The sequence below is a fragment of the Protopterus annectens genome, chromosome 1.part0 (genome assembly GCF_019279795.1).
Source record: "Protopterus annectens isolate FY-2018-M chromosome 1.part0, PAN1.0, whole genome shotgun sequence".
NCBI lineage: Eukaryota > Metazoa > Chordata > Ceratodontiformes > Protopteridae > Protopterus > Protopterus annectens.
Window position 1 is genome coordinate 803,676,003 of NC_056725.1, and position 26,806 is coordinate 803,702,808.

General features: G+C 39.3%; 1 protein-coding gene across 12 annotated transcripts in view; it reads right to left on the minus strand.

Moving 5' to 3' along the window:
• AFDN (afadin, adherens junction formation factor) overlaps positions 1-26,806 on the minus strand; it is a 3,286,836-nt gene that overhangs the window by 1,694,839 nt on the left and 1,565,191 nt on the right. For 7 of the 12 annotated variants that reach the window (XM_044063199.1, XM_044063191.1, XM_044063175.1 and 4 more), the window contains exons 15-16: positions 15,705-15,725; positions 14,771-14,916 (exon numbers count right to left, since the gene is read on the minus strand). In XM_044063199.1, coding sequence (XP_043919134.1) covers positions 14,771-14,916; positions 15,705-15,725 — 167 coding nt within the window. The remainder of the gene's footprint in view (positions 1-14,770; positions 14,917-15,704; positions 15,726-26,806) is intronic. The other 5 variants (XM_044063225.1, XM_044063216.1, XM_044063156.1 and 2 more) reach the window with 1 other exon arrangement.

Below are 26,806 nucleotides of genomic sequence, written 5' to 3' on the forward strand. Positions count from 1 at the left end.
AATCTCAGACCCTGCCCTACTAGCGATGCTCCATATCTGTAAGTCTATCTCCTCGCGCACTACCTGCTCGAATGGCCTGAATCTAATATGCAACATCAACAAACTCTGTTGTAGAGACAGGTTCATTTCCCAGAGGCTGCCCTGTCTGTGGAATAGACATCCCATACACATCAGAGTACCTCTCTGACCCTCTTCAAGCGCAACCTTGATGAGTGGATGGGAAACCACAAATTTGTCACAAGGGTTCCCACCTCTGTCCCTCACTGACAGGGGCAACAGATGCTGACTGAGATTTAATTTGGGGGATAAACTCTTGGTTAGGCTTGTAAGGGCCCCAGGGCCATTAGCCTAGTAACCTCCTATGATCCTATAAAGTTGGAGGTGAATTTGTCATCCAGTACGTTTTCTATATCGTCTGTTTTTTTTAATTTTTCAAAGTCTTTGAGTTTCTAATACTGTGACAGGAATGGACCCCATTCCTAAGTCAAAGTACGCAAAACTTCATGAAATTAGTATTGTTTCATTCTTTGAAGTTAGCCAGAACTGCTCTTTGCAGCACCTGCAATGTGCCTAGTAAAGGCTCCTCCTGCACTTTGTATTGAGTTACATGCATCAGTAAAATATCCAAGTACGACAGTAAATTATTTTTTATAAGACCCATTGCTCCTACTACTATTGGAAATGTCTGAGTATCCTTTTTCCACATTGCCCTCATTTCTGTCTGCAAATCATGGTATTTTATGACTCTATTTGTAGTTAAGACACTGTAGTCACTAGGTGTAGAAATATTTACACATCTTGCTATATCTTCTGGCTCAGTATAGGTGTCCACTTACAATGAGTTCTGCACACAAATGCGTACTGCCTTTGAGGTTGCAGACATAGCTAAAGAATGCCCTATGGTTGCTCTTGGCCTGGAAGGCCAAATTTACCTCAAATTTGCCTTTGGTATACTACCTGTCCCCAGAGTCATTTGTTTAGTTTGATGAGAGTGCTTTTACCCTTCTGGGTGCTGCACTTCCTCATTTTTGCTATGATTTTCTTCCTTCTGTTATACAGCCTATTGTTTCTGTGATTCCATCAGGATGGTTTGTTTTTTTGGATTAGTTCTGTACTTCTTCCTGGTGGGTACAGCTGCCTCTGTGCAGCTATTAACAGGCTTGTATAGGGTCTCTGTGAACATTTCCACATAGACAGCAGTATTATCATAATTTATGACGACTTGAACATTTTCCAGGTTATCACTTAATAGCAGGAAGTTAACCTTAAAGCAGTTCCTGAATAATCCAGAGTTAGGCTGGGGCTCAGATTTTATTTTTACTTCAAAGGAGACCACTTTGTGGTCTAATCTTACCAGGGAAAACAGACTAAGGGGTATGCAGCACTCTTCTCATATTAGTAAGGACCAGATGCTGTATGGTCGCACCTCTGGTTGGTGTACTGACAATCTGGTCTAGGCAGTTTGTGTTAAAAAGATCCAGGAATCTCTATGCCTATACATTTGGTGTCATATAGCATTCCCAGTTAATAGTGGGGTAATTAAAGTTGCAAATTTGCCCATGAATATCGTATTGGGTTTAAACACATAGTCTTGAGTTCCCTGGATCGTAGAGGGAATGTACAGCTTGCAAGGAAGTAGCATTGGATTTTGCCAATGGTGATTTGAACAGAGAAACTCAAGTGTATTGTCCTGTTTGACCAGCCTTGAGGTATATTTATTTTTGATGTAAGTCGACAAACCTCCACCTTTTGTCCCTGTCTGTGTAGTAGCTGTACTAAATGTGTGGAGGGCATTATAACCTTGTACTGTCAGTATGTTCTCCGCAGCTTTAAACAATATATCAGTGACCACACAGATGTTAGCATTGTCTAGGGTGAAGAGAGCCTCTAGGTAGTGGAGCTTTTTTATTTAGACTCCTAGCACTGAGCAGTAATACCTTTAGATTTTCTTGGTTTTGATTTGCTATGTCAGAAGTACTTCCAGTTTGGCATTGCCTAAAAAAGGCACTATGGGGGAAGACATTTTAACTAATACTGAAAAGCCTACAGGGGAGTGGTGCAGACCATCCCTAGCAAAGCACCATGGTCTGTTGACCATCTCCTTCCATGCTGACAAATACTGCACCCCCTTAGAATGACACCAGAAACTAAGCCGATTATTAAAGTCAGTCATCTTTTGTTCGTATAGTGGCATCATCCTTGGAGAAGGTAAAATGTTGCTCAATGCTAGGCTCATACCAGCCTGGGACACATTCTAAGAGTTCCATGATGTCTCTTCATAGAGTCTAGGGGAGGTACATCTGAGATAATTTGAGCCTGCTTCTAATAATCAAAAGGCCACTTATCTGAAACTGAATTTACCAAGACGACTGCTAATTTACTGAATGATCACACTACTGATTTTAACAGGGAACGTATGCACTTGGCCAACATGGGGAAATTTATCCTTTTCCCCACTGTAGTGCGATCCTGGAGATGGCATATTTAGTTGGGAGGGTGCAGCCCCCACCTAGGTGTATTTGAAATATTGCAGTGCGTTTCTTCTTTCAATGTTGGCCAAGTGCATACTTTCCCTGTTAAAATATTCGGTAGCGTGATCATTTGGTAAATTAACAGTTTGGTGTTGTCGTCTTGGTAAATTCAGTTTCAGGTAAGTGATCTTTTGATTATTAGAAGCAGACTCGATCATTTACATCCACATGGGGTAAGATGCAGTCATACTGGTATTTGTGGTACAATGACCTGAGTGCATGTGTAACGTGGCAGATCCTTGCCCCTGATGAGCAACAGACTGCGACTTTCTCCTTAATAAGCCTGGTGAGAAGGATATCAGTAAATCTCACAATAGAAGTCTCCAGTGACCAGAATGTAGTGTGTGGTGGCTTGTCTTATGGGCTTAGAACTACAGGCTCCATGAGATTGTGTTAATGTGGGTGTTGCTTTGAAGGTTTAGGAAGGTTACATTTAAGTGCCTCAGCATATGTGAGTCTATATGTCTGCTTTGTGTTGTGTGTGATGGGTACAGCGTGTGTACTACTGACAACTTTACTGACATTAGGAATATTTTTATGTGACAGCTTTGCATCCAGTGATATTGTGTAAATACATCTCTCACATACCATATCAGTTTGAGAATTAACTGGTTGTTAGCAAACATGAGGCAATTTCTACATTGCCTCAGGATGCCCATATTCACCAAGCTGGTAACAGAGGTTTACTATTGTTTATTCGAACGGAAAAACATTTTCTGTTCAAATACATAAATGGTAATACCTAAAGTAAAAAAAAAAAATACCTTTCGCAATGTCGATCCAAATGCTCGATGCATTTCACTCAACATTGTTGTCGAAACCATCACATGATAGCCGTATAGGAGCTGATGTAAATCAAACTCCTATACAGCTATCACGTTTTTGCAGGGGAGCAAGCCCCCCTGCACCATCCCTACTTATATATTCTAACTCAGAGATCGCACTACAGTGGGGATGTGGATGAATTTCCACTCCCCACTGTACCTCAATCTCCATGCAGATGGTCTATTTCCACTTATGCGAATGCAGTTGTGCATTCGCATAAGTGGAGTCGACTATCTAGTGCAAAACCGCTTGTGCGTTCCACATTGTTTTTCAGCACACTGTAGCCGACAGAATGTCGTTCGTACAAACAATAGTAAACCGGTAACAGAGATAGTGGGGAATTTCATTTCCATGGCAACAGACCCTTTTCTACTGATTAGACAGCTGGAGTGAAAATATAAAGCAATATCAGGAGTATCCAGTTTGAAATCTGGAGGCAGTGCTTGTCACTGCAAACTAGTTGTCCTGTGTACAACAAGGTATTGGTGAAATTTCACTCATGCTTTATAGGAAAATGTCACTCATGATGCCTGTCTGTACAGGGCACTGCCAAACACTTGAGGGAAACTAATAAGTAGACCCTGATGACAAAGATAAGGTCCACATCTTTACTGAAAAAAAGTGTCTGACAAGGAGGTAGCAGAGCCTTGGTAATTCACTCTTACCTCCTGACTAAAAATGTAAGTTTTTGAGGCCAAATAGTTTTTACATATAACTACCAAAAACAGTCACCCTAGCTCCTAACCACAAATTTTGACAGAAAAGATCTACTTTTTCTTACAAAAATTAATAAGATGGAAGCCAGTCCCCAATGGGGTTATTTATCTGCCTGGCCTTGAAGAAGTGCTAATAAGCAATCAATCACGAACACTTGAAGACCCTAGGGAACAGCACACTTCAATGCCAAGAAAGTTCTGAAGGTTTGGCGTCGTAACCATTGACTTTACACCATTTTGAAAGCTGACCAGTTGGTCCAGTCCTTGCAGAATGTAACCCATACAGTTTAGTCTACTGCACCACTGATTTAATGAACACCACGAGATCATGGGAAAACATCAAAATCCTAGTGAGAAATAACCAAAATGTAATCAGAAACTCTGAAAAAAGAAAATGGCAGGCAAAAAACAGGTGGGGGGCCCCAAATGAGCATGGCACAACGTCCAACTTACACAGCTAGGAATCTGGGGGCTGAGGTTCTAAGGATGCAGATGTCTTACTTTTGAAAATAAATTACTTAAGTTTTTCACTTCTAACCAGAGGATTTATTGATGTGCCTCTTAATACGTGTATATGTGTGTGTCCACTGATAAAACTGGCAATGATTATTTTTTTTTTTTTTTTTACGTGGGCACAAAGACACTGACTTGAGTAACCTGTCCTACTGCAAGATGCATGCACACTCACTCACACACACTGCATGCTTACCTACCAGAAAACTGGAGGAACATCAAATTCTCCTGCAATAACATTTTGGGGGTGATGGAAGAAACAACAGTACCCAAATAAAACCTACACAAACACAATAAGGATGTGCAGACTCCACAAAGTTAGAACATGGACTGCATTTTTACTATGCTCATATAATATCACAGAAACTACTATCAGCCCTTTGCAGTCACAGTCTGCCCACTCTGATAGGGTACAATTACTTTAACTGTGAAGAAAAAAAATAAAATATGCAAAAAAAAAAATAAAAAACAAGATGGTAATTTATTCAGTCACATCCACCCTACCACAACAACTGCGTGTAAACACACACACGCTATGGAGAAAACTGGACCTTGTGTAAGAGCAGGTCCAGAAAATAATGTGCTGTGGTTATACATGGTCAAACGTACAGGAGCTGTGTAATGAACTCATCAAGCTTTTTAGATAATTTTACTTGTCAGGAGGTGGTGGGCTTGTTCCTTACTTAAACCTCCATTCCAGTCAACATTGTATAAGAAAAATATCCTAGCTGCAGGGGAGTTAAAGGAGGAGTAACCCCTTCTGACAAATGTCATTAACTGAAAATCCCAATTAGTTATTTATGCAGTTGTGGTAACTATGACTGCAGATGTGTAAACTGTTGCCAAGAAAGGACTTCACATCCAATCTCCAGAGTTGTCAGAATGATGTGGTAGCTGGTAAACTACACTACTGCAATAACACTCTGCAAAGAAAAACTAGTAAGAATCTGCATTCTCCATTACAGTCACTGCACATGTGCATGTACATGCACATATACATACATGGCACTTCCCCTGCAAAGGCATATAAATAACAGCAAGGTTCAATCCCTTTTCGCCACAGATGGCAATACTTATTAACAGCTACTTTAATGACTGTGCACACATCACTTCAGATATTTTGCTTAAACACAAACTAGCAATGCAACTGCAGGTTAATGACTAACTTGATCAAAGTACACCATAAGTCAGTCATTTGTTCCACAGACTTGCTCTGTACTCAGCAATTTCATACACTATTTACTGCATACAACTGAGGTGAGTCTATGAAAAAAAAATAATGGCAAAAGCAATATATTTCACACAGTAGCCCTCAGAATAGCATCATCTAAAGCAGGCACAAAAACAGTATAGTTTCACATCACACTATTTATTCCCCTGGTAAAAGAGTTTCATTTACACAATTTATCTATCTAGAGGTAATGACAAATTGCAGCTTTAAACCTACTGCTAACCTAAAAAAACAAATCAAAAATAAACTCGATATGAAGAGAGTATTAAGCAGACCTAGGAAGGAGTCCTTATGTTCTGCTTGCAGTGCTCTACAAAGCTAAACTACTCACTGTGATCACTGAGGACGAGAGAAATCACAATGCATTACGGCTTTCATCCAAGCAGCATTGAAGACAGAGGAACAGTAAACATAATTTCTGCATACTTTGCAACTGAATAAGAGTAAATGCAAAGGTATTTCATGATACGGGCTACAACTCTAGTTATAACATGACACAAACCAGGGAATGTCAGCACTATTACAATGTTGTAACTGAAGCAACTTTAAACTTCAGTAGAATTAAAACCAATGGAGGCAGAAGCAGCAAAACTATATAGTGAAAAATGAAAGGAGACCAGAATTAACAAGGCAGTGTCTTGCTGTCAAGTACTCCGGAATCTCAAGTCTCTAACTTGCCACTGGGGCACAGGGATGCTTCATCAGACTGCTGAGCTGTTAGGGTAAGGGATCCAATGAGTGGCAGGTGTTTTAGTCTGCATGCAGCTGCACCACAGCCCACAGTCTGATATTGTTCATGTCAAAAAAAAAAAAAAATGACTGGTGTTTCCTGTGAAGCCTAGACAGCCTGAAGGAAAGGTAATTCAGAATCATCTTTAATGCATGTTCTTTATGGACAATGGTGCACCTCTGTGTCTGATCTTCACTTCAGAGTACATAACTGCTTTCTTCTACACCTTTTCCCCATTGGTGGTTTACTTAATTATTTTGACATTATTGGCATTCTTACTTGACTATGTTACCTGAAGACTTGGTGCCACTATGGAAACATTCTGCTGTTCAGTCCTGTCAGTGAGTATAAGCATACCCAAATTAGTTTGGGATTCTAGCCTTTTTCTAGGATTACATTTTGGCCAACTAAACACACACATTCTGTTCGCTTCAACAGCAGTTGCAACTTTGGCTGTGTTTAAACATTGGTGTATTTCCCTGTTTACTTCAGTTTTTTATTTACTCAGCAACCTCCACATTTTAAAAACTTCAGTTCCACTTGTCAGTATCTTCCATCTTTGTGTTAAATCTTCACATGATCCTGGAATTTATTTGGACTTTACCAGTGTGTTCTTCAAAGTTTGCATTGTTTCCTTTCTTCATGACCTTTGCAATTGATACCTGTAAAATATGCCTAATTCATTTAATTTGAATTTCTGTTGTTTCATACATCCTATTTTTTTTTTGCTTCTATTTTCCTTGTCCTCTGCTGATCATCAGCTCTCCGCCAGCGGGTTGCCCTACGGGTCCATTTGTGCTGGGGCAAGGATTCAGTGAACTTTGAGTGAGACAGTCATGTACGTGAATAAGGGCAGGGAGTTTCTTCTTATTTTACCCTAACCTATTCACACATACCCAGTGGTGCTCCAGAGAACATGTAATGGGCATACTGTAATGGATATCCCTACCCTTTCAAAGAAGCACAATATTTCTACCAGGAAACTGGTGCACCTTGTAAGCTCCTGGAACCATGCTCCACCCATTTCCCCTACAGACGTAAGTGGGTACAATCCCTTCAACACATCTTTCTTTTTCTGCCAACTCCATCAGACAACCCAAACTGCTAAATGAACTCTGGTCAACTGGGTCATAGTCAGTGTTTTATCCATCTACTCCAACAGAGCTATTTAAGCCTAAATTCTTGTGTGTTTAATTGTATTTTTATAAATTTTTTTGCTCCCTCTTTTAACCCTACTTTCATACTGACAGTTGTCCCCTGTGCACTATGTCCTTTGCTGGGTCTACCTACCCCCTGGACTAACACAAACCTGTCTGGTGGGGCCAGCAAGGACACCCCAGCATCTCGGGGGGTGTTGTCTAACAACCAGCTTTGGGTGAGTTAACTTTTAAGCATGTCCTAAAATTGCACCCTCCACTAGGTGTCAGCCTTGGCTTCAGTGGGACTGCAGTGGGCAGAATGCGCCAATCTATTCCTCACTTCCACAAGGAAGTGATGTCGGCATGCTGCCCAGCCTTTCAGTTGCAGCACATCACAGAGGGTATCCTGACCTCCAACAGAATGCTCCAACTGCTTTGATTGCCTATGCTCACTCTTCCCTCTGACCCAGAATGGTTGGGCCCATCCTTCATACCTCTCCATCAATCATCCAAGTACCTACTCAAACCAGAGTTGACCAGGCTGTAGTGAGGCCTTTACCCCTCTACACACCACCACCAGAGCAGCTAAATTGTACTGTATAGCTTTGTTTTATTTAGCTTGTATAGGTTTATCTTTGGAACAGCTATGTCCACTGTAGTTTACTGCTCTGGAATTCATGTGTTAGTTTGCAGGTCTAGTTGCTTTATAACTTTTGCTTATTTCTTTTCCATGAACAAGTTCTATAATTAGTTAAGGACCTTAGCGGTGTACTGCACAAAGACACAGAGCTTTCACTGGCACTGCCTCATTGTTCATCCTAGACTTTTATAACAGAGGATTATGAGTGGGTCACCGATCATAACCTGATTATGTGTTCAAGACATGGATGGGCAAAAAATTCACGATCAAGAGGTGAATCTTGACATCCCATTTCGAGAACACGTAAGAAGGTTATGGAGAGAGAGACATCCAATCATAAAGCTCCATGCACTACAAAGAATTATCTGCCCCATCTACTACTGGTTACAGAAGAAAAGAAAGAAAAAAGAACTAAGCATTTTTCTGTCTTTCAAAACCAAAAAGCACTTGGCAAGCACTGCCAGAAAGTCAGTCTCTCATGTATACAGTCACATTCCATGCCTCTCAACTGACCAGAAGTTTGCCTCATACAGTGGATATAAAAAGTTTACACACCCCTGTTAAAACGCCAGGTTTTTGTGATACACAAAAAAGGAGACCACCATAAATCATTTCAAAATGTTTCCCACCTTTAATGTGACATATAACCTGTAAAATTCAATTGAAAAACAAATCTGTTAGGGGATAAAACATAAAAAGTGAAAAACGTACAATAAGCTGGTTGCATAAGTGTGCACACTCAAACTAATACTTTGTTGAAGCACCTTTTGATTTAATTACAGCATTCAGTCTTCTTGGGTAGGAATCTAACAACATGGCATATCTTGAATTGGCAATATTTGCCCACTCTTCCTTGCAAAAGCGCTCCATATCTGTCACATTGCAAGGGCATCTCTTCTGCACAGCCCTCTTCAGGTCACCACACAGATCTTCTATTGGATTTAGGTCTGGGCTCTGGCTGGGCCATTCCAAAACTTTAATTTTCTTCTGGTGAAGCCATTTTTTTGTTGATTTGGATGTATGTGGGGTCACTGTCGTGTTGAACGGTGAAATTCCTCTTCATCTTCAGCTTTCTAGCAGACGCCTGAAGGTTTTGGGCCAAAAGTGACTGGCATTTGGAACTGTTCATAATTCTCTCCACCTTGACTGAAGCCCCAGTTCCAGCCAAACCAGCCAAAGAAAAGCAACTCCAACGTATGATACTGCCACCATCATGCTTCACAGTGGGAATGGTATTTTTTTTGGTGATGTGAAGTGTTGGTTTTTGCACCAAACGTACCTTCTGGAATTGCAGCCAAAAAGTTCAACCTTGGTCTCATCAGACCATAACACATTTTTCCACATGCGATTGGGAGACCTGATGTATTGTTTTGCAAATTTTAGCCAGGCCTGAATGTTTTTCAGTATAAGAAAAGGCTTCCGTCTTCCAACCCTACCCCACAGTCCAGACATATGGAGAATACGGGAGACTGTTGTCACATGTAGTACATAACCAGTACTTGCCAGAAATTCCTGCAGCTCCTTTAGTGTTGCTGTAGATCTCTTGGCAGCCTCCTTCACCAGTTTTGGTTTCGTCTTTTCATCAATTCTGGAGGGATGTTCAGTTCTTTGCAACGCCACTGTTGTCCCATATTTTCTCCACTTTTTGATGACTGTCTTCACTGTGTTCCATGGTATATCCAATGATGTGGAAATTTTTTTGTACCCTTCTCCTGACTGATACCTTTCAACAATGAGATCCCTTTGATGCTTTGTAAGCTCTCTGCGAACCATGGCTTTTGCTGTAGCAGGCAACTGAATGTCAGGGAAATCCTACTAGGACAGCTGAACTTTATTTGACGTTAATCAGTCTCTCTTTAATTGATGACAGGTGTGCACCCAAGAAGACTGAGTGCTGTAATTAAATCAAAAGGTGCTTCAACAAAGTATAAGTTTAAGGGTGTGTAACACTTATGCAACCAGCTTATTGTACATTTTTTTTATTTTTTATATTTTTTCCCTTAACAGATTTGTTTTTCAATTGAATTGTACAGGTTATAGGTCACATTAAAGGTGGGAAAAGTTTTGAAATGATTTATTGAGGTCTCATTTACTTATATCACAACAATGAAGGTTCAGGGAACTCAACACTAGAAGAAAGACAGCACCAGAAACTGTTCCCAGAACAAACCACGATCCACGAATATTCACAATAAACTTCTTTTATTAAAATACAAAACGAAGGTTGAGCGCTTTCATCTACCCAATGTAGATTTCATCAGAACACTGAATATATCAGACCTTATCCCTTAAATACTTTAAAATACCCACCTGAAGCATCACCTGACCAATTAAACCACCATTAAGTTTTAAAGACATAAGAACATAGATTTGATAAAACCCATATAAATAGCCTTCTAAATATTATCAGTGTTTATAATGGTTAAAAAATGCCTAAAACAGCAGCAAAATTCAATCATATAATGAAAATTCTCTATCGGTGGAATATGGAACATACCCCAACTCTAATAATACATACTAGATGAATATTACATATAAAATATGACAAATGCATAAAATGCGTGAAAAACAATATCAAATGTAAGATACAATCCTACAGTAAATACTGATTATATGACAAATACAATATATAGTTATACCTGCCTAAATATATTATGCATTACCAATGTATATAAATACCTATATTGAACAATAAAAAATTATTTTATATACATATTTGATTCAGTATATATGTATATGTGTCTATATGTCTCTCTCTGACAAAACTACAATGTTGTTAGTTTCTTATAAGGGGCTTAGTAGGAATATTTTCATTAATGCCTGGTGGAATTGCCGCATTTAGCTTTAACTGCCATTTGATCTCTTTTTCCCCCAAAATTGCCTTGATATTACCCCCCCTGGGGTTGTTCCTAACTACTTCAAGAATGGCAAATTTGAAGGTGTTGCATCCAGCACTACCAGCTAAATGTCTGTATAGTGCATTATTCATATCCTTCTTTTTTATACAATACAAAAACGGACAGGAAACTACGTAATAGAATTTACGATCATTTGTATTGTATAAAAAAGAAGGATATGAATAATGCACTATACAGACATTTAGCTGGTAGTGCTGGATGTAACACCTTCAAATTTGACATTCTTGAAGTAGTTAGGAACAACCCCCGGGGGGGGGGGGGGGAGTAATATCAAGGCAATTTTGGGGGAAAGAGAGATCAAATGGCAGTTAAAGCTAAATGCGGCAATTCCACCGGGCATTAATGAAAATATTCCTACTAAGCCCCTTATAAGAAACTAACAACATTGTAGTTTTGTCAGAGAGAGACATATAGACACATATACATATACACTGAATCAAATACGTATATAAAATAATTTTGTATTGTTCAATATAGGTATTTATATACATTGGTAATGCATAATATATTTAGGCAGGTATAACTATATATTGTATTTGTCATGTAATCAGTATTTACTGTAGGATTGCATCTTACATTTGATATTGTTTTTCACGCATTTTATGCATTTGTCATATTTTATATGCAATATTCATCTAGTATGTATTATTAGAGTTGGGGTATGTTCCATATTCCACCGATAGAGAATTTTCATTATATGATTGAATTTTGCTGCTGTTTTAGGCATTTTTTAACCATTAAACACTGATAATATTTAGAAGGCTGTTTATATGGGTTTTTTCAAATCTATGTTCTTATGTCTTTAAAACTTAATGGTGGTTTAATTGGTCAGGTGATGTTTCAGGCGGGTATTTTAAAGTATTTAAGGGATAAGGTCTGATATATTCAATGTTCTGATGAAATCTACATTGGGTAGATAAAAGCGCTCAACCTTCATGTTGTATTTTAATAAAAGAAGTTCATTGTGAATATTCGTGGATCGTGGTTTATATCAGAAAAACCTGGCATTTTAACAGGGGTGTGTCCACTTTTTATATCCACTGTATATATGCTGCAAAAGTTTCATCAGGCTTTTGATCCCTTGTATAAAGCAAGTGCCTTTCCATAGTAACATTTGTTTGGGGGTACACATTTCTCTAAATTTACGTTTTAAGAACTCGGGGTCCTCCCTTGATTCAGCTGGTACAACAATAGGATGGTTTTCCCCCTTCTCCTCTATAGATAGCAGGTGTATACACAAATGAGTGTTCCCTTTCCATGGCTTCTGACCCAGCTAACTTAAATACAATAAATGTCTCTGTATGGTCATCTTTATCAGAAAATGCAGCCTGTATGAAAATGTCGTACTCTTGCTCAAACATTCTCCAGTTCTCAGCATTATTATTCTCAAACACAACTGCACTGAGTTTTTAAAATCTGTCTGCCAATTCCACAAAATATACACAAACACACTGAAAATCTGGCCCTTGTAATCATGTATGAACCAACAGTTCTGTGAGCTTGTAACAACATTCAAATTCACAACCGACTTTTCGAGATACTGTACTTTGTGAAATATGCTCTGTAATGGTTGTACTTTGCGAAATAACTTTACTGTACCACTGCACAAACATGCAAAGACTTTATACACTTCTGATAACTCATATCTTTGCTTAATACGAAAAATACAGAATCGCAAAGCATGTATTGAAAAATGCGGTAGTTTCCCCTTATTTTATTCATTTTATGCAATTCGGACTTTATTTCAATCATTTTCCTTAGTAATTTGAATATTTATATCAATATCGTACATATCTGTTTATGCAAATATTATTTAGAATGTTCTGTATGCCCAATTTCATATTATTCAAAAAAAATAGTGCTGAGCAAGTTTTAATACTTAAAATTAATTTCTGACCTGTTTTGTGAAGTTTGCACATTTTAGGGCTGATTCACTCCTTTACATTAGCTGCACGTCTCTCGGTCTTGCTTCTGGATCTCATTCTGACGCCATGTCCTTTAGACATGCCACTTCTGACACCATGTCGCTCATTCGTCTCTAGCACACAAGACAAGAAGGCTGGGGTTTGTATGTAGATGCTTTAATATGTAGAAACACATCAGTATGAATAACAGCATCATTAAATACGAATGAACTAGTTAACAGACAGACCTTACATACCTACATGCTTACATCTCAACAACTACAAAATATCAATCAGGCTCGCACATGCTCAGTATTTATGAACTTGTGCAAGTCCTTGGATAGCTTCTTAAAGGTATATACACACAAATTGATCTACAATAGTGAAGCTTGGTTCTGCAAGAAGGAAAAGGTGTCATTAAATATATTAATTAAAATTAACGTGCAGAGTTTAGTCTAACAGAAAGCATCCACCTGAACTCAATGTAAAGGCTGCAGTGAAAGATTCTAAATGGGGCTAACACAGCAACTTTGACACAAATTGCTATTCTAAATGCAATGCTTTACTGTTACAGTGACCCTTGCCAAAGATGATCAGTATTTTGACACTTTTATTAAATCACTTAAGACATGAGCAAAAAAAAAAAAATTAACAGAAAATAAAACAAACCGTATTATTTTTTCATTTACACACATTATATCACATAAATCTTTTCCTCATAACTATCATCAGTCCAAAATTACATAAACTGATAATTCCTGTCTCCCTTAAACCTTTCTCCTTCTCCTCCTCCTGAACATGATTCTGCATGTACTGTTCCCATAATTTCCATTGATTTCTATATCATTTTATCCTTCCCTTTTCTAAAGATACCTGGTGCAGTTCCTTTACCTCTTTTATAATATTCAATACTTCAAATACAGTTGGTTAAGACTAAGATTTCCATTTTCTAGTATTTTGTTTGTCAGCCAACATAACTAAAAACTTAACAAGGTCTGACTATGTCTAGGCAATCCAAATCCTGTGTCCCAGCCCTAAACAGTCATTTTTTTATTTAAGCCATTTGCTCACAAGAAGCAACAGCATATTTTAGCAGAAAACTTTACAAGCTGCAATATCAGGGCTTTACTTTTTTACTTTACTTCTGTACAGCTAGACAAAAGCATAGGTAAGCTACATTAAAAAGATCTTTATGGAAACAAGTTTGTCCAAGAAACCACTGTTTTTCAACCTCAAGTAAAAAGAAAGTTAATTAAGGGAAAAAAAGGAAAACAAAAAACAAAATGTGAAGAAAGTTGCCCATACAAAGCTATAATGAATAGTGGTACACAAATATTGCAAGTCACAGCAAAGGCATACAAAAGTTGAAATAGTGACAGGGTGCTTGATAGTTTGTGCATGTGATAGTGGTGCATGATAATTTCTTAAAAAAGGTAGAGATGCACCACTTCTAACAGCCGAGTGTGAACAGATCTTGAAAAGCACAAATATGAGTAGTGCAGTAACATTTTCCTGGTATGACTACTATAGCTCTTACAAGACGAGTTCAGACACTTCTGTAAACTAATGGAAAGTTATAAAGAGAAATAAACATTACAAGAAATTTTAACACAAGTCTCTTACTTGAATGCCATTTGAACCAAATGAGCCAAGACATCTTGGGCATCGAGGGTAACTCTACTGAGGTCATGGTCTTGCTTTATAAAATTGAGTAGCTCTGAAGCATTAGCCATCCAAAATGCAAGTGCTCCTGCAATGTTCTTTTGCTTCTGCAAGGGAGGAAAAAGCATTTATCAAACAGATTAATTATAATTAACATAGGAGACATACCTAGGGAAAGACCAGTACCTCCTCAGTTTTTGACAAACGTACATCAGACACCAGATATACACACCAATCTTAGTAAATGTTTAGTTTTTACCTGTTTTTACACATCAAGGTGGCAATACACAAGTTTTTATAAAAGTGAAATAAATTTACTTTCTGACATCACTTCATGTTAGTCACAACTGCTGTGAAATAGAATAAACAGCAGCTTTAAACTTTATCATACAAGCCTCAAAGTAGTTCACCAGGCAGGAAAATCTCTTTTAGCAGAGAAAAAGCCTGAATCTCTGATGTTCTCAGAGATGCACTATATCTGATGATTCATGTGTATATTTGCCATTAGCAAGTACCACCCTGATACCTCAGGCCACTTAACATTTCGAGCCAAGTAGCCATTACCTGATACTGGTCTATCCCACAACCACCAGATCAAAAATGCCAAGCAATGTTAAACAAGATCCAAAGAAAAGACAGAACCACACACAATATCAAAAGCAAAAGAACACTGTTTATATGTCATCCACACTGAAGTGCGTTAAGCAGAAATTTATGGAATGCCAGTATAAGTTGCACAAGTCAAGGGTTTTAGTACCGCATGTACCAGCTGCCAAATGAGTGTTATGTATTGCTCAAGTCCAGTTGTTGAGGTTGGTTTTTGACATGAAAAAAGCATGAGAAACTGAGCTAAGCCAATACACAGCTAGGATCAGTTCCCAGCAGTAAATCCTACCTGATCACCCTGGTCTACCTCCTGTAGAAAAAAGGATGAGGAAGTCAAGTACAACACAAAACAAACCAATAACACAGTTGTAAACAGTAAAAAAAAAAAAAATAAAATACTGAAAGGTTACATGACAAAAAACACAATGAAAGCAACATTGCTCACCCCTGACATTTGTGTAAATAAGATACTGTCAAATGCAACTAAACCGTTTCTGCACGGAATATATTTGCACTCTTTCATGGATCACTCATGCAGACAAACAACATGCAACACAAAAAAAGTAAAACCAAGGAATGGCCTTCAAAGAAAAATTATTGTGAGCTATGGAAATATCATATAATTTATGCTGCTCTGATTATAGTTTATTACTAAGGTACGTGAAAGTGTCACGATTACTAGTCTAGCTTAAACAAGACAACATATGCTTGGGTATGTATGTATTCTTTGTTGCACTGATTGACCAGACAGGTTATGACTCAGTTTCAGTGGAAGCCCAGGAAGGCAGCTCAGAAAACAAAACTTACCATAATTGTAAATGAGTATGTTCACAGTTGTAGTAGTCTTCACATCTCGCACAGAAACCATTACATCCAGCCTGACTTCCAGATCTTAGCAACCCTTCCCGAACAGGTTGGCAGAGTGTACTCACACCTGGACATGAGGGTGTAGTTCACGTTGTCGTAAGCTGGCAATATTGAATATGATATTGTCGGCACGACAATGTCGAAAGTTCAGAACATCGCGTAAGTAAACGGAAATCTTCGTAAGGGGAAGATTTCCGTTTACCTTAATGTAGTGCGGTCTCGGAGTTGGTATATTTAAGTAGGGGGGTGTGGAGGGTGCAGGGTGGCTTGCTCCCCTGCCTACACTAGTTAGTTTTTTTTTTATTGATTTATTTTTTTTTTACGTTATTCGATATTTTACTACTTCGATCAATAAAGTTCGACCTTTATTGATTTGATGTAGTAAAATTTTGATAAAGTGATATAGACGCAGACATTAGCATATCTGTGACGTAACTGGGATACCTACTCACACCACCTTTACCTCTTTCTTACCCTGGCAGCCTACAAGAACCTGTGGTTGAGCTACAGAAAAAACTGTTCACGGTGAATAAGGAAAGATGGACTGCCCCTACCTGGGAGCCTAATAAGATGATACCCTGTAAGCTGCTTCTCAAACAGTGAAGATATTATATCACCTGCAATTACGTTACATTTCTAAAACAATTTGTGAACACTTCCAATGCTCCTTGACCAGTGACTGGTTGGCTAAATTAACCACTTGCAAGATGGTTGTGGCAAGTCCTGCCCTGCTTCTAGAGGCAATATCCCAGGTGTAATGCTTAGAGAAGGTATGAGTCAAGGACCAGGTGGCCACTTCTAAAACAGATTTAAGTGCGCTCTCTGCCACTAAAGAAAGATGCAGTAATTGTTGTAGTTCTAGTACAATTGACCTTTACATTCTATGGTATTGAAATGTAATGAAAAAGTAACAAATAAAAAATACAACGGGCCAGTTACAAATTTGTCTGATTAGAGATAGACCTTCCATACCTGCCTTTAGAAAACAATATAAGAATCTTCTCTGTTTTTCTATTGTCCACCCAGGCATTCTACTTGTATGTTTTATAAGAGTGAAGCTATTACATTAGCAGTATTTCTTAGTAGTTCTCAGCTTGCTAATAAAACTGACTGTTGTAGCCTTGTGTCCCCCCCCCGCTAGTACAGTAATCCTAACTGTCCAATAGACAGTATACATTTAATTCACATTCCTGTGACTAAAATTAACCATCAAGCAGCCCTTTCAGTGCTTTCTGCCTTAGTTTGTATCACTTGGAGGCCCACCTGTTTATTTGTATCTCTATACATTCCCCTTCATTGCTAATGTATCTCCCTACTCTAATCTGTGCACCAACTGGTTACAAATCAGCAAGTCAATGTGAAGACACGCTCCCTACCTTAATAAACTTTGCTGTCTCCTCTCCTTCACTTTACAGGTAGTTTGAATTATTACTTACCCCTCTGAGGCCCTCACTGATTTCCACTGATTGCCTCTCTGGTTTCTTTGCATTCCACCTGGTTTACACTCCTTGTGCTATCTCCCTCCCCCAATCCAAAGTCTATATTAGAATCCTGCTGAGCATGGAGCCATCTTTAAATTTCTAGTCTCCCACCAGGACACAAGTGCTCTTCAGCAATTACATTCTGCTTGCCAGTAAGCCATTAGACCTCAAGAATTTGTTTAACGTGTTCAGATTTGTAAAGTAATACTTACTTTTTTTCTCTTGTCTTGGTTGGCTCTGCCCCGCTCCATTCGCCCTCGCTAACGCTCGGGCTCTCTCCGCTCCCCTGCCCTGCCCCCTATTCCCTCCCACCCCCACTACCTTTACATTTATAGTAATCACAGCCACACCCACAGCTCACATCACCTCCACCAATCACAGCTCCTCAAGTCATATCACATTATACCACACCAACATGCTCCACACAAAATACTCACAATCACTCTCATTCCCACTAGGTATTTTTTTACATCACCCACACTACTTCCCCATCCACATATAGTGCAACCCTATAATTCCAATTCAGACCCCCCCACCTAGAAACAACTTAAACTTTATAACCATAACTATCACACAACTAAGTCTAGTCTGTCTTCTCATAATTCCTTACAACACCACAAGTTATCACTCTAGCAATATCCCTAAACTTAGTAGCACTTCTTCTTCTTCTTTCGGCTTTTTCCTGGTTAGGGGTCGCCACAGCGGATCACCTGTCCGCACATTGAATGGCAGTGGAGTTTTACGGTGTCGAGTTGCCAGCCCGGCGCCCAACCTTCCACAGAAGGCACACTCACACGCACACCTAGGGCCAATTTAGAGTGTCCAATCCACCTGCAGCATGTCTTTGGGATGTGGGAGGAAACCGGAGCACCCGGAGGAAACCCACGCGACCACAGGGAGGACATGCAGACTCCGCACAGAAGGCACCCCAGCCGAGGATCGAACCGGAGAACCTCTTGCTGTGAGGCGGCAATGCTAACCACTGCACCACCGTGGCCGCCCTCCTAAACTTAGTAGCACAACACTACATTATGCAATCTTGTATACAGATACCACACATTATAATAATATCTGCCCACAGTTATTCAAGAACTATATAACGGATCAATTCAGAACTAAACACACATGCTCTCATTCCTACTCCAAAAAACACAATACTTTCTCACACTCCTCACCAAACTCCAACATTTGTATAACTAGTTTAACTCCAGGCTCACCATAAGTGGGGATATCCACCCAAACCCAGGCCCAAATCCATCCTGTCCAACACAAACTGCTCCAACACAAATGTCAGAACATAACACCCCCACTTTCTTCATCCCTGGGCAAAACAGCAGCAGCAGCAGCAGCAAAACCAACCATCTTTTAATGCTAAACATTAATATTCGAAGTATCAAAAATAAAATACCTGAACTCCAGGCCACAATAGCACACTACTCCCCAGACATAGTTGCTTTAACAGAAACCTGGCGAAATAAAAACATAGCTCACTCAGAAGTTCTTCCTACTGGCTACAATATCATTAGACAAGACAGACCACTTCCTAATGGGAGTGGAACTGCCTTACTGTACAAGTCCAACTTAACTGTCTGTCAATTACCAAACTCCTACCCCTCCGCCAATAATTGGGACATACTTATCTCACAACTTCAACTTCACCCTAAAAAGGTCATCACCACAATTGTGATCTATATTGCACCTGGTAATACACCCGCTAGCCTTGAAGACTTTTTATCCTGGTGTTCTTCCACATACTCACAAGAAACCCTTATTCTGGGGGACTTCAACCTAGATTGGTTCACCTATATATCAGAACCACCAAGTAATCTAATAAATCTCCATGGTTACCAGCAGCTAGTCCAAATTCCAACTAGATGTGATAAAAAATATAAAAGGGAATCCATCTTTGACTTGGTCCTAACTAACAAACCCACATTGTACTCTCACACAGGCAGTCTCCCAGACACCTTAAGTGACCACAACATAATACACTTTATACGTAGTAGAACAAGCATATGCAAAACCACTAACTATATATCCACTAGAAACACAAAAAAATTCTCTCCTGAGGTCCTCAACACTTTACTCTGTAACTGTGACTGGACACCCCTACAAACCCTCCCACTTGACCAGGCTGTAGCATATTTTAACAAAATATTTCTACAACACCTAGACACTGTCGCTCCATTGCGCAAAATCAAGGTTAGAACCTCTACAAACCCCTGGCTCAGTAAAGAAACCACACAAACCCTCAAGTCCAGAGACACTGCCTGGCTTTACTATCAAAAAAACAAAGAAACACAAAGCCTAACTAAGTACCAAGAACTGCGCAACTGTGCAAAAAATGCATTAGGCTGGATAAAAAATCCTACTACACAACATTACAAACTAAATACCAACACAACCCACAAACATTTTGGAAAAATGTAAACCAACTACTAAAATCTACCCAAAAGGCTACCCCCAAACCAACCACCCCTGACACTAAAGTTCCCATCGAAACACAATTCAACTCCCACTTTGTGAACTCAATTCTATCCTTAGTATCACAGGACAGTTCCTTCCTCACTATCCCCCCCAACACAAACAACACTGATACAAGCTTTACCCTCAAAACAGTTTCCACCACTTCAATCAAAAGCATGCTCTCCAAACTAAAAACCTCATCAACAGCAGCCGACCTACTCCCCAGCTATTTCTTGAAACCCACAGCAGATGCTATTGCTATCCCAGTCTCCACTCTCATAAACAGATCAGTTGTTGAAAACTATGGGCTCAAACTCTGGAAAATATCCTATGTTACACCCATACACAAAGGCACTTCCACTGAACTTAACTACAGACCCATTGCTTTACTCTTCCCCCCTGGCCAAACTCCTAGAAAAATGCATCCATACTCAGATGCTAAACTATCTCCTAGACAGCAACATCCTGTCACCTACTCAGCATGGTTTCAGACCTGCCCATAGTACCACTACAGCCCTCCTCTGTTTCACAGACACAGTAAACTCTCTCAAAAATGAAGGCCTACAAGTGTCTACTCTTTTTTTGGATATGTCCAAAGCATTTGACACAGTCTCTCACCAAATCCTGCTAAACAAACTAAACCAATATCATCTATCAAATTCCACTCTTACCTGGTTCCAAAGCTACTTAACCGACAGGTACCAAAGCTGTGAAATGGGAAAATTCTCTCTCTCCCCTCAGCTGCCCATAACTATAGAAGTCCCACAGGGTTCTATCTTAGGGCCACTATTATTCACAGTCTTCACAAATTACCTCCATACCTCCACACAGCATGCATCTATAATTCAGTATGCATATGACACTACCTTAATCTGTGCTGCACAAAACATTCCCACCCTCCTACAAACAACTCAACTAGCATTCGCTGACGTTGAAAACTACCTTACCAAAGCCCAACTTATCCTCAATCCAAAGAAAACTCAGCTTATGATTATAACCAGTTCTAACAAAAACACTAACAGTCAATTCACTACCTACTCCACAAATGCTTCTCCAATTGCTCCAGTGGCACAGGCTAAGCTATTGGGAATAACCATAGACTCCCACCTAAAATTTGATAGTCATCTCAACTTAACTATTAAAAAAGTACATGCCAAACTGGGGTCACTCTACCGTATCAAACCATTTCTTACCAACAACACAAGGTCAGCCATTGCTCGTTCCCAACTTCTATCCACCCTACTCTATGCATCTCCCATTCTGACTAATCTCAACAAAAACTGAACTAAGCAAAACGGAAGCATGCTATAACAGAATTGCCCACTTTGCTGCAAATTGCTCATATAGAACTCATCACTGTACTGCTTTGAGACAGCTCCACTGGCTTGAACTGCCCAACTTCCTAACCTACAATCAGCTCTGCTTCTGTCATTCTATTACCTCCCCAATAAGTGTCCTGCCCTCAAAAACCTAGTACATCACTCAGCCAAAATGCCTCTTAGATCATCAAGCAAACTACTACTAGAAGTCACCAACAGCTACAATAGCTTTGGAGATGCACTATATAGTAGTTCAGTGGCTACAAAATGGAACTCTGTCCCTACTAGCATTCAAAACACATCATCCAAAGCCTCTTTTAAAGACCTCATCAGGCAACATCTCAAGCAAAGCTGGCAGTGCCATGATTGTTCCCCAGGCTAGTGAAAGCGGATAACATATACATACTAATTCTAGAGCACTTGATAATAGTTTTCAATCTTACTCACAAACACTGGCTAATCTACAATGTATGTACTGTACCTGTGTACTATGTATGCATTCTACCTATGTTCCAAATTTCAGCTGTACACCACAAATCTATTAATTACCTTTATTTTTAAAATTAATATCTTTTTGTTTGTTCTCTCTACTGTAACTGTTTATGTGCCGCATACCACTGTAAAAACATGTCTCTTGTAATTTGTGTGTATACTGATCATAAAATAATCTCCAAACAAAAGCAACAAATAATGTCCAAAAGAAAACGCTGCTCACAGACAGCTCCACAAACTTGAAAATGGCTCGAACAGGAACACAAAAAAATTTTATTGATGTACTAAAATGATAGGTTAAGCGTTTCATCTGTTGTAACAGACTTCATCAGAACAAAGTACACCTGAAATAAAACCAATTAAATACTCTAAATGGCGCCAAGACTGACTTGCTCTCATTTAAAAAGACATACAGCTATTTACTCAAAAAAGTGTTTTTACATATATCAAAAAATCCATTAGTTTCATCTATAAAAACATACTCAAACAATTACTTATTAAAACTTATTAAAACATAGGAATCAAAATTATAACATTATAATAAATTACTTAAAATAACCTATTAAGAAAGTATAAGAAAAGGTTTAATACTAATAAAATCATTAATACCTGGGAATCTCATGGCGTCAGTCAATCTGCCATTTGCTCTCTTTCATAGCTAACAAAGCGTTCCAATTCCAACCAGACGGTGATATATCAACATTGTCAATAATAGAAAATTTAAAACAATGTGTATCCCCCGTGGGTAAAAATATGTCTATATAGGGCATTGTTGGAATCTTTCACTTTAATCTTGTACATGTGCTCATAAATACGTCGTCTAAAATGCCTCTCTGTCTTTCCTATATAATAGGCAGGGCAGGATAAACATTTAGCAATATAACGCCACCCAAGAGTAGCGAAAACACACCAGGAATCTGGAAACTGTGCCAGAGACAAAGTTCATTTATTTGTTACACAACAAACAGAAGGTTAAGCGCTTTCTTCAGAATACAACTGACTTCATCAGAACACATATTGCTATAAACCTTAAACTTAAATACATATTATCCCCCAGAAAAACGCCTTTTTCATTAATTAATCAATTAAATAATTGACATTTAAAAAGATAAAACACAATCTTGTGTGCAAATAAATCCTAAACATTTCTTGTGAAATTACAATTCACAGTGCACTGGTTTTAAATTTGCTATTTTGGAGGTGGTTTTGCCTAACCCCGGGGGGGCAATATAAAGGCAGTTGTGGGGGAAAGGGAGATCAGATGGCAGATCAGGCTTGACGCATCTACATCCCCAGGTTTAAATGAGATGATTCCAACTAAGCCTCTCATTAGGGTATAGAACAATTTGTTGTGAGTTATTCCACACAGTATTGGCAGTATATTCAGATATATTGTTTGATATATTGATACTTATTTAAAATATTAGAATGTTTTTTATTAATATTAGGTCTATACAGTGATCTATTTTAAGTTACAAGGTTATAGCATTACAACTGTAGTGATGTTATCTATTACAGCCATCAGAAGATGGTCACATTATATGTATTAAATACAGTCAGATTAATTTTAATATATGACAAGCAGTAGTGAATAGGAGGTTATTACATCATATACTTCTGGTCACATGAAGTTTTTTTGTATACAAATGTTTTTTACTCCGTTTGTATGTAGGACATACATGTTTACAGACGTGTTTATATGTGTAGTTTTAGTAATTTCACAAGAAATGTTTAGGATTTATTTGCACACAAGATTGTGTTTTATCTTTTTAAATGTCAATTATTTAATTGATTAATTAATGAAAAAGGCGTTTTTTTCTGGGGGATAATATGTATTTAAGTTTAAGGTTTATAGCAATATGTGTTCTGATGAAGTCAGTTGTATTCTGAAGAAAGCGCTTAACCTTCTGTTTGTTGTGTAACAAATAAATGAACTTTGTCTCTGGCACAGTTTCCAGATTCCTGGTGTGTTTTCGCTACTCTTGGGTGGCGTTATATTGCTAAATGTTTATCCTGCCCTGCCTATTATATAGGAAAGACAGACTGGCTGGCCCAACATCCAGAGCTCTACATTCCCCACAGGGTCTTGGCTGACACCCTCCCACAACTATGCATTGACAGCTGTAGTACAAAAGGTGCTTTAGCCAATGCAACCTTCTGACCTTTCTTACCACAGCTAAAGCCAGATAGCAGACCCCAGTGCCAAAGTTCAAGTGAACCAGACGGAAATAACAATTCATACTTCAGGTCTACTCCAGAAGTCCAGGTAACAAGAAAGGAGTCTAGTAGGGAAGAAAGAGGGAAGGAGTAAGAAATGATTATGGTGCCATCCCAACCAAGGGAGCATGGAATACAAGTCAAAAATATGCGCGCGCACGCGCACACACACACGTGTATGTATATATATATATATATATATATATATATATATATATATATATATATATATATATATATATATATATATATATACATATATATATATATAGAGAGAGAGAGAGAAGGGGAAGATGGAGGGTAGCTGGGTTTCACCAGTGAATCTAATCAAACATCTACATTCAAGGCTAACTTTCTAACAGAACTGTTCTGTATTTATTACAGTATTGGGAAGATTCTCAAAGCACACAGAAATAGGATGGTTGAGGCATTCAATCAAGGGGCAAATCAGCATCTGAGGAATCAGATGTCAGCATATGCGGTATCTTAGCCTCACCTGAAGAGGACCCCTGATTGAAGTTCACCTGTTATATTGACCTTGATCAAGGGAAGGAAAAGAATGGGAAGTTGCAAGGCCTAGACATGCTTAAAGTACAGTTGTGTACACTTACCATAAATGTAGATGTTCGAGTGTATTCACTGTTGCAGTCATCACATTTGGATTATCTGCTTGCAGGTAGCCCTCAGTCGGCCTGATTATCAAAGTCTTGGGTCCTGCGTTGGTTGCTGTCTCATATTCCATGACGTCAGGTAGTCAGGGGTATAAAGCATGCAGCCGACGCCATTACATCAGTTTTTCTTGCCCCAGATGTCAGGTACCCCCATAATGGGAAGCAATTATATACAAGGTTACTCCTCAAGCAAAAAGCAAACACACCAGAAAGCTTTAAGCATAGTCAACAAGAATAAAGGAATAGTCAATAGAAGTCAGGGGGCTGGAGGGAGGGTAACCAGGACTGCACCAGTGAATACACTTGAACATCTAAATTTATGTTAAGTGTACACAACTGTACTATGTTCTTCGTGTTTCACTGTTGCAGTCGTCACATTTGGGTAGACTCCCAAAGCTAAGGAAGGGAGGAGGCAATTAGAAAGCATTAGTACCAGCTATAAGGCCCTGCAAGACTGCAGTGGCAAAGCCAGCTCTGGATTTAGAAAAAATTGGCAAGTGGTAATGCTTGGTGAAGGTATGTACAGAACTCCAGGTAGCAGCCTCTAGGATGCCCCTGGTAGGGACACCTCTGAGAAAGGCTGTAGAGGTAGATGCAGCCCTGGTGGAATGAGGTCTTATCCCCTGTGGGGTAGGTTTTCCATGGTGCTTATAGCAGAAATGAATGCAATGGCCTATCCACTTAGAAATGGTTTGCTTTGAAATGGCATTCCCCTTTGTCCCTGCAGCAAATGCCACCAGCAGCTGTTCAGATTTCCTGAGAGGCTTAGTCCTGTCAAAGTAAAATCTAAGTTGTCTGTGCATGTTCAAGGAGTGCAGTATTCGTTCCCCTTTGTTCTGTGGATTAGAAAATAAGGTTGACAAATGAATGGACTGATTAAGGGCTACACTGGATACCACCTTGGGCATAAAGTAAGGATTGGACGTGAGGGACACCCTGTCTGCATGAAAGATGATGAAAGGCTCCACTGCCATGAGGGCCTGTAATTCAGACACCCTTCTTGCTAAAGTGATGGCTAGAAGGAAGGCTGTTTTCCAAGAAAGGAATTTCAACTCTGCATTTGCAGCTGTCTCAAAGGGAGGTAGAGTGAGCTTTTCCAATACAAAGTTAAGGTCCCAGGCTGGAGTAGGGGCTCTCCTGGGTGATCATAAGTTTTTTGCCCCTCTGAGGAATTGCTTCAGCAGTGGATGAGAGAACAGGGCTGGCTCTCTATTATAATGAACTGAAATGGCCGAGGCGTGAATTTTGATGGAAGAAAAGGAAAGGCCCTTGTGAAGCATCTCAGTTAAGTATTGAAGAATGTGAGGTAAATTGGGCACTGTTGTGCCCATCCCCTGAGTTTGGCTCCAGGAACAGAACATTTTCCATTTTTCAGCATAGGATTTTCTAGTACTAGGTCTCCTTGCCTCCAGGATGACATCCATCACTTGCTTACTGAGGGATGGTAACAGAGAGATCAGGTAATTAGCCAGGCTGCAAGATTCAGGGTTTGGAGTTGTGGGTGCAGAATCTGGCCCCCCTGGTGGGACAGCAGGGCAGGGGTCTGAGGCAGGTGCCATGGTTCCAGCAGTGACACACTGCACAACAGGGGATACCAGTGTTGGCATGGTAACTCTGGTGCAATCAATATTGCCCTTGGTTTGTCCTGTTTAATCTTTACATACCCAAACATAAAACTACTGTTCAATCTCAGCCTTACTACAGGATATGTACCCAAAGAGTGGCGTACAGCAACAGTGGACCCTCTCCACAAAGGTGGTGCCTCAACGGATCCTGGAAACTATCGCCCCATAAGCCTGACTAGCTTGGTCTGCAAAGCTATGGAAAGGATCATCATGGCACTCATAAATAAAGATATTGAGGACCTATAGACACTGG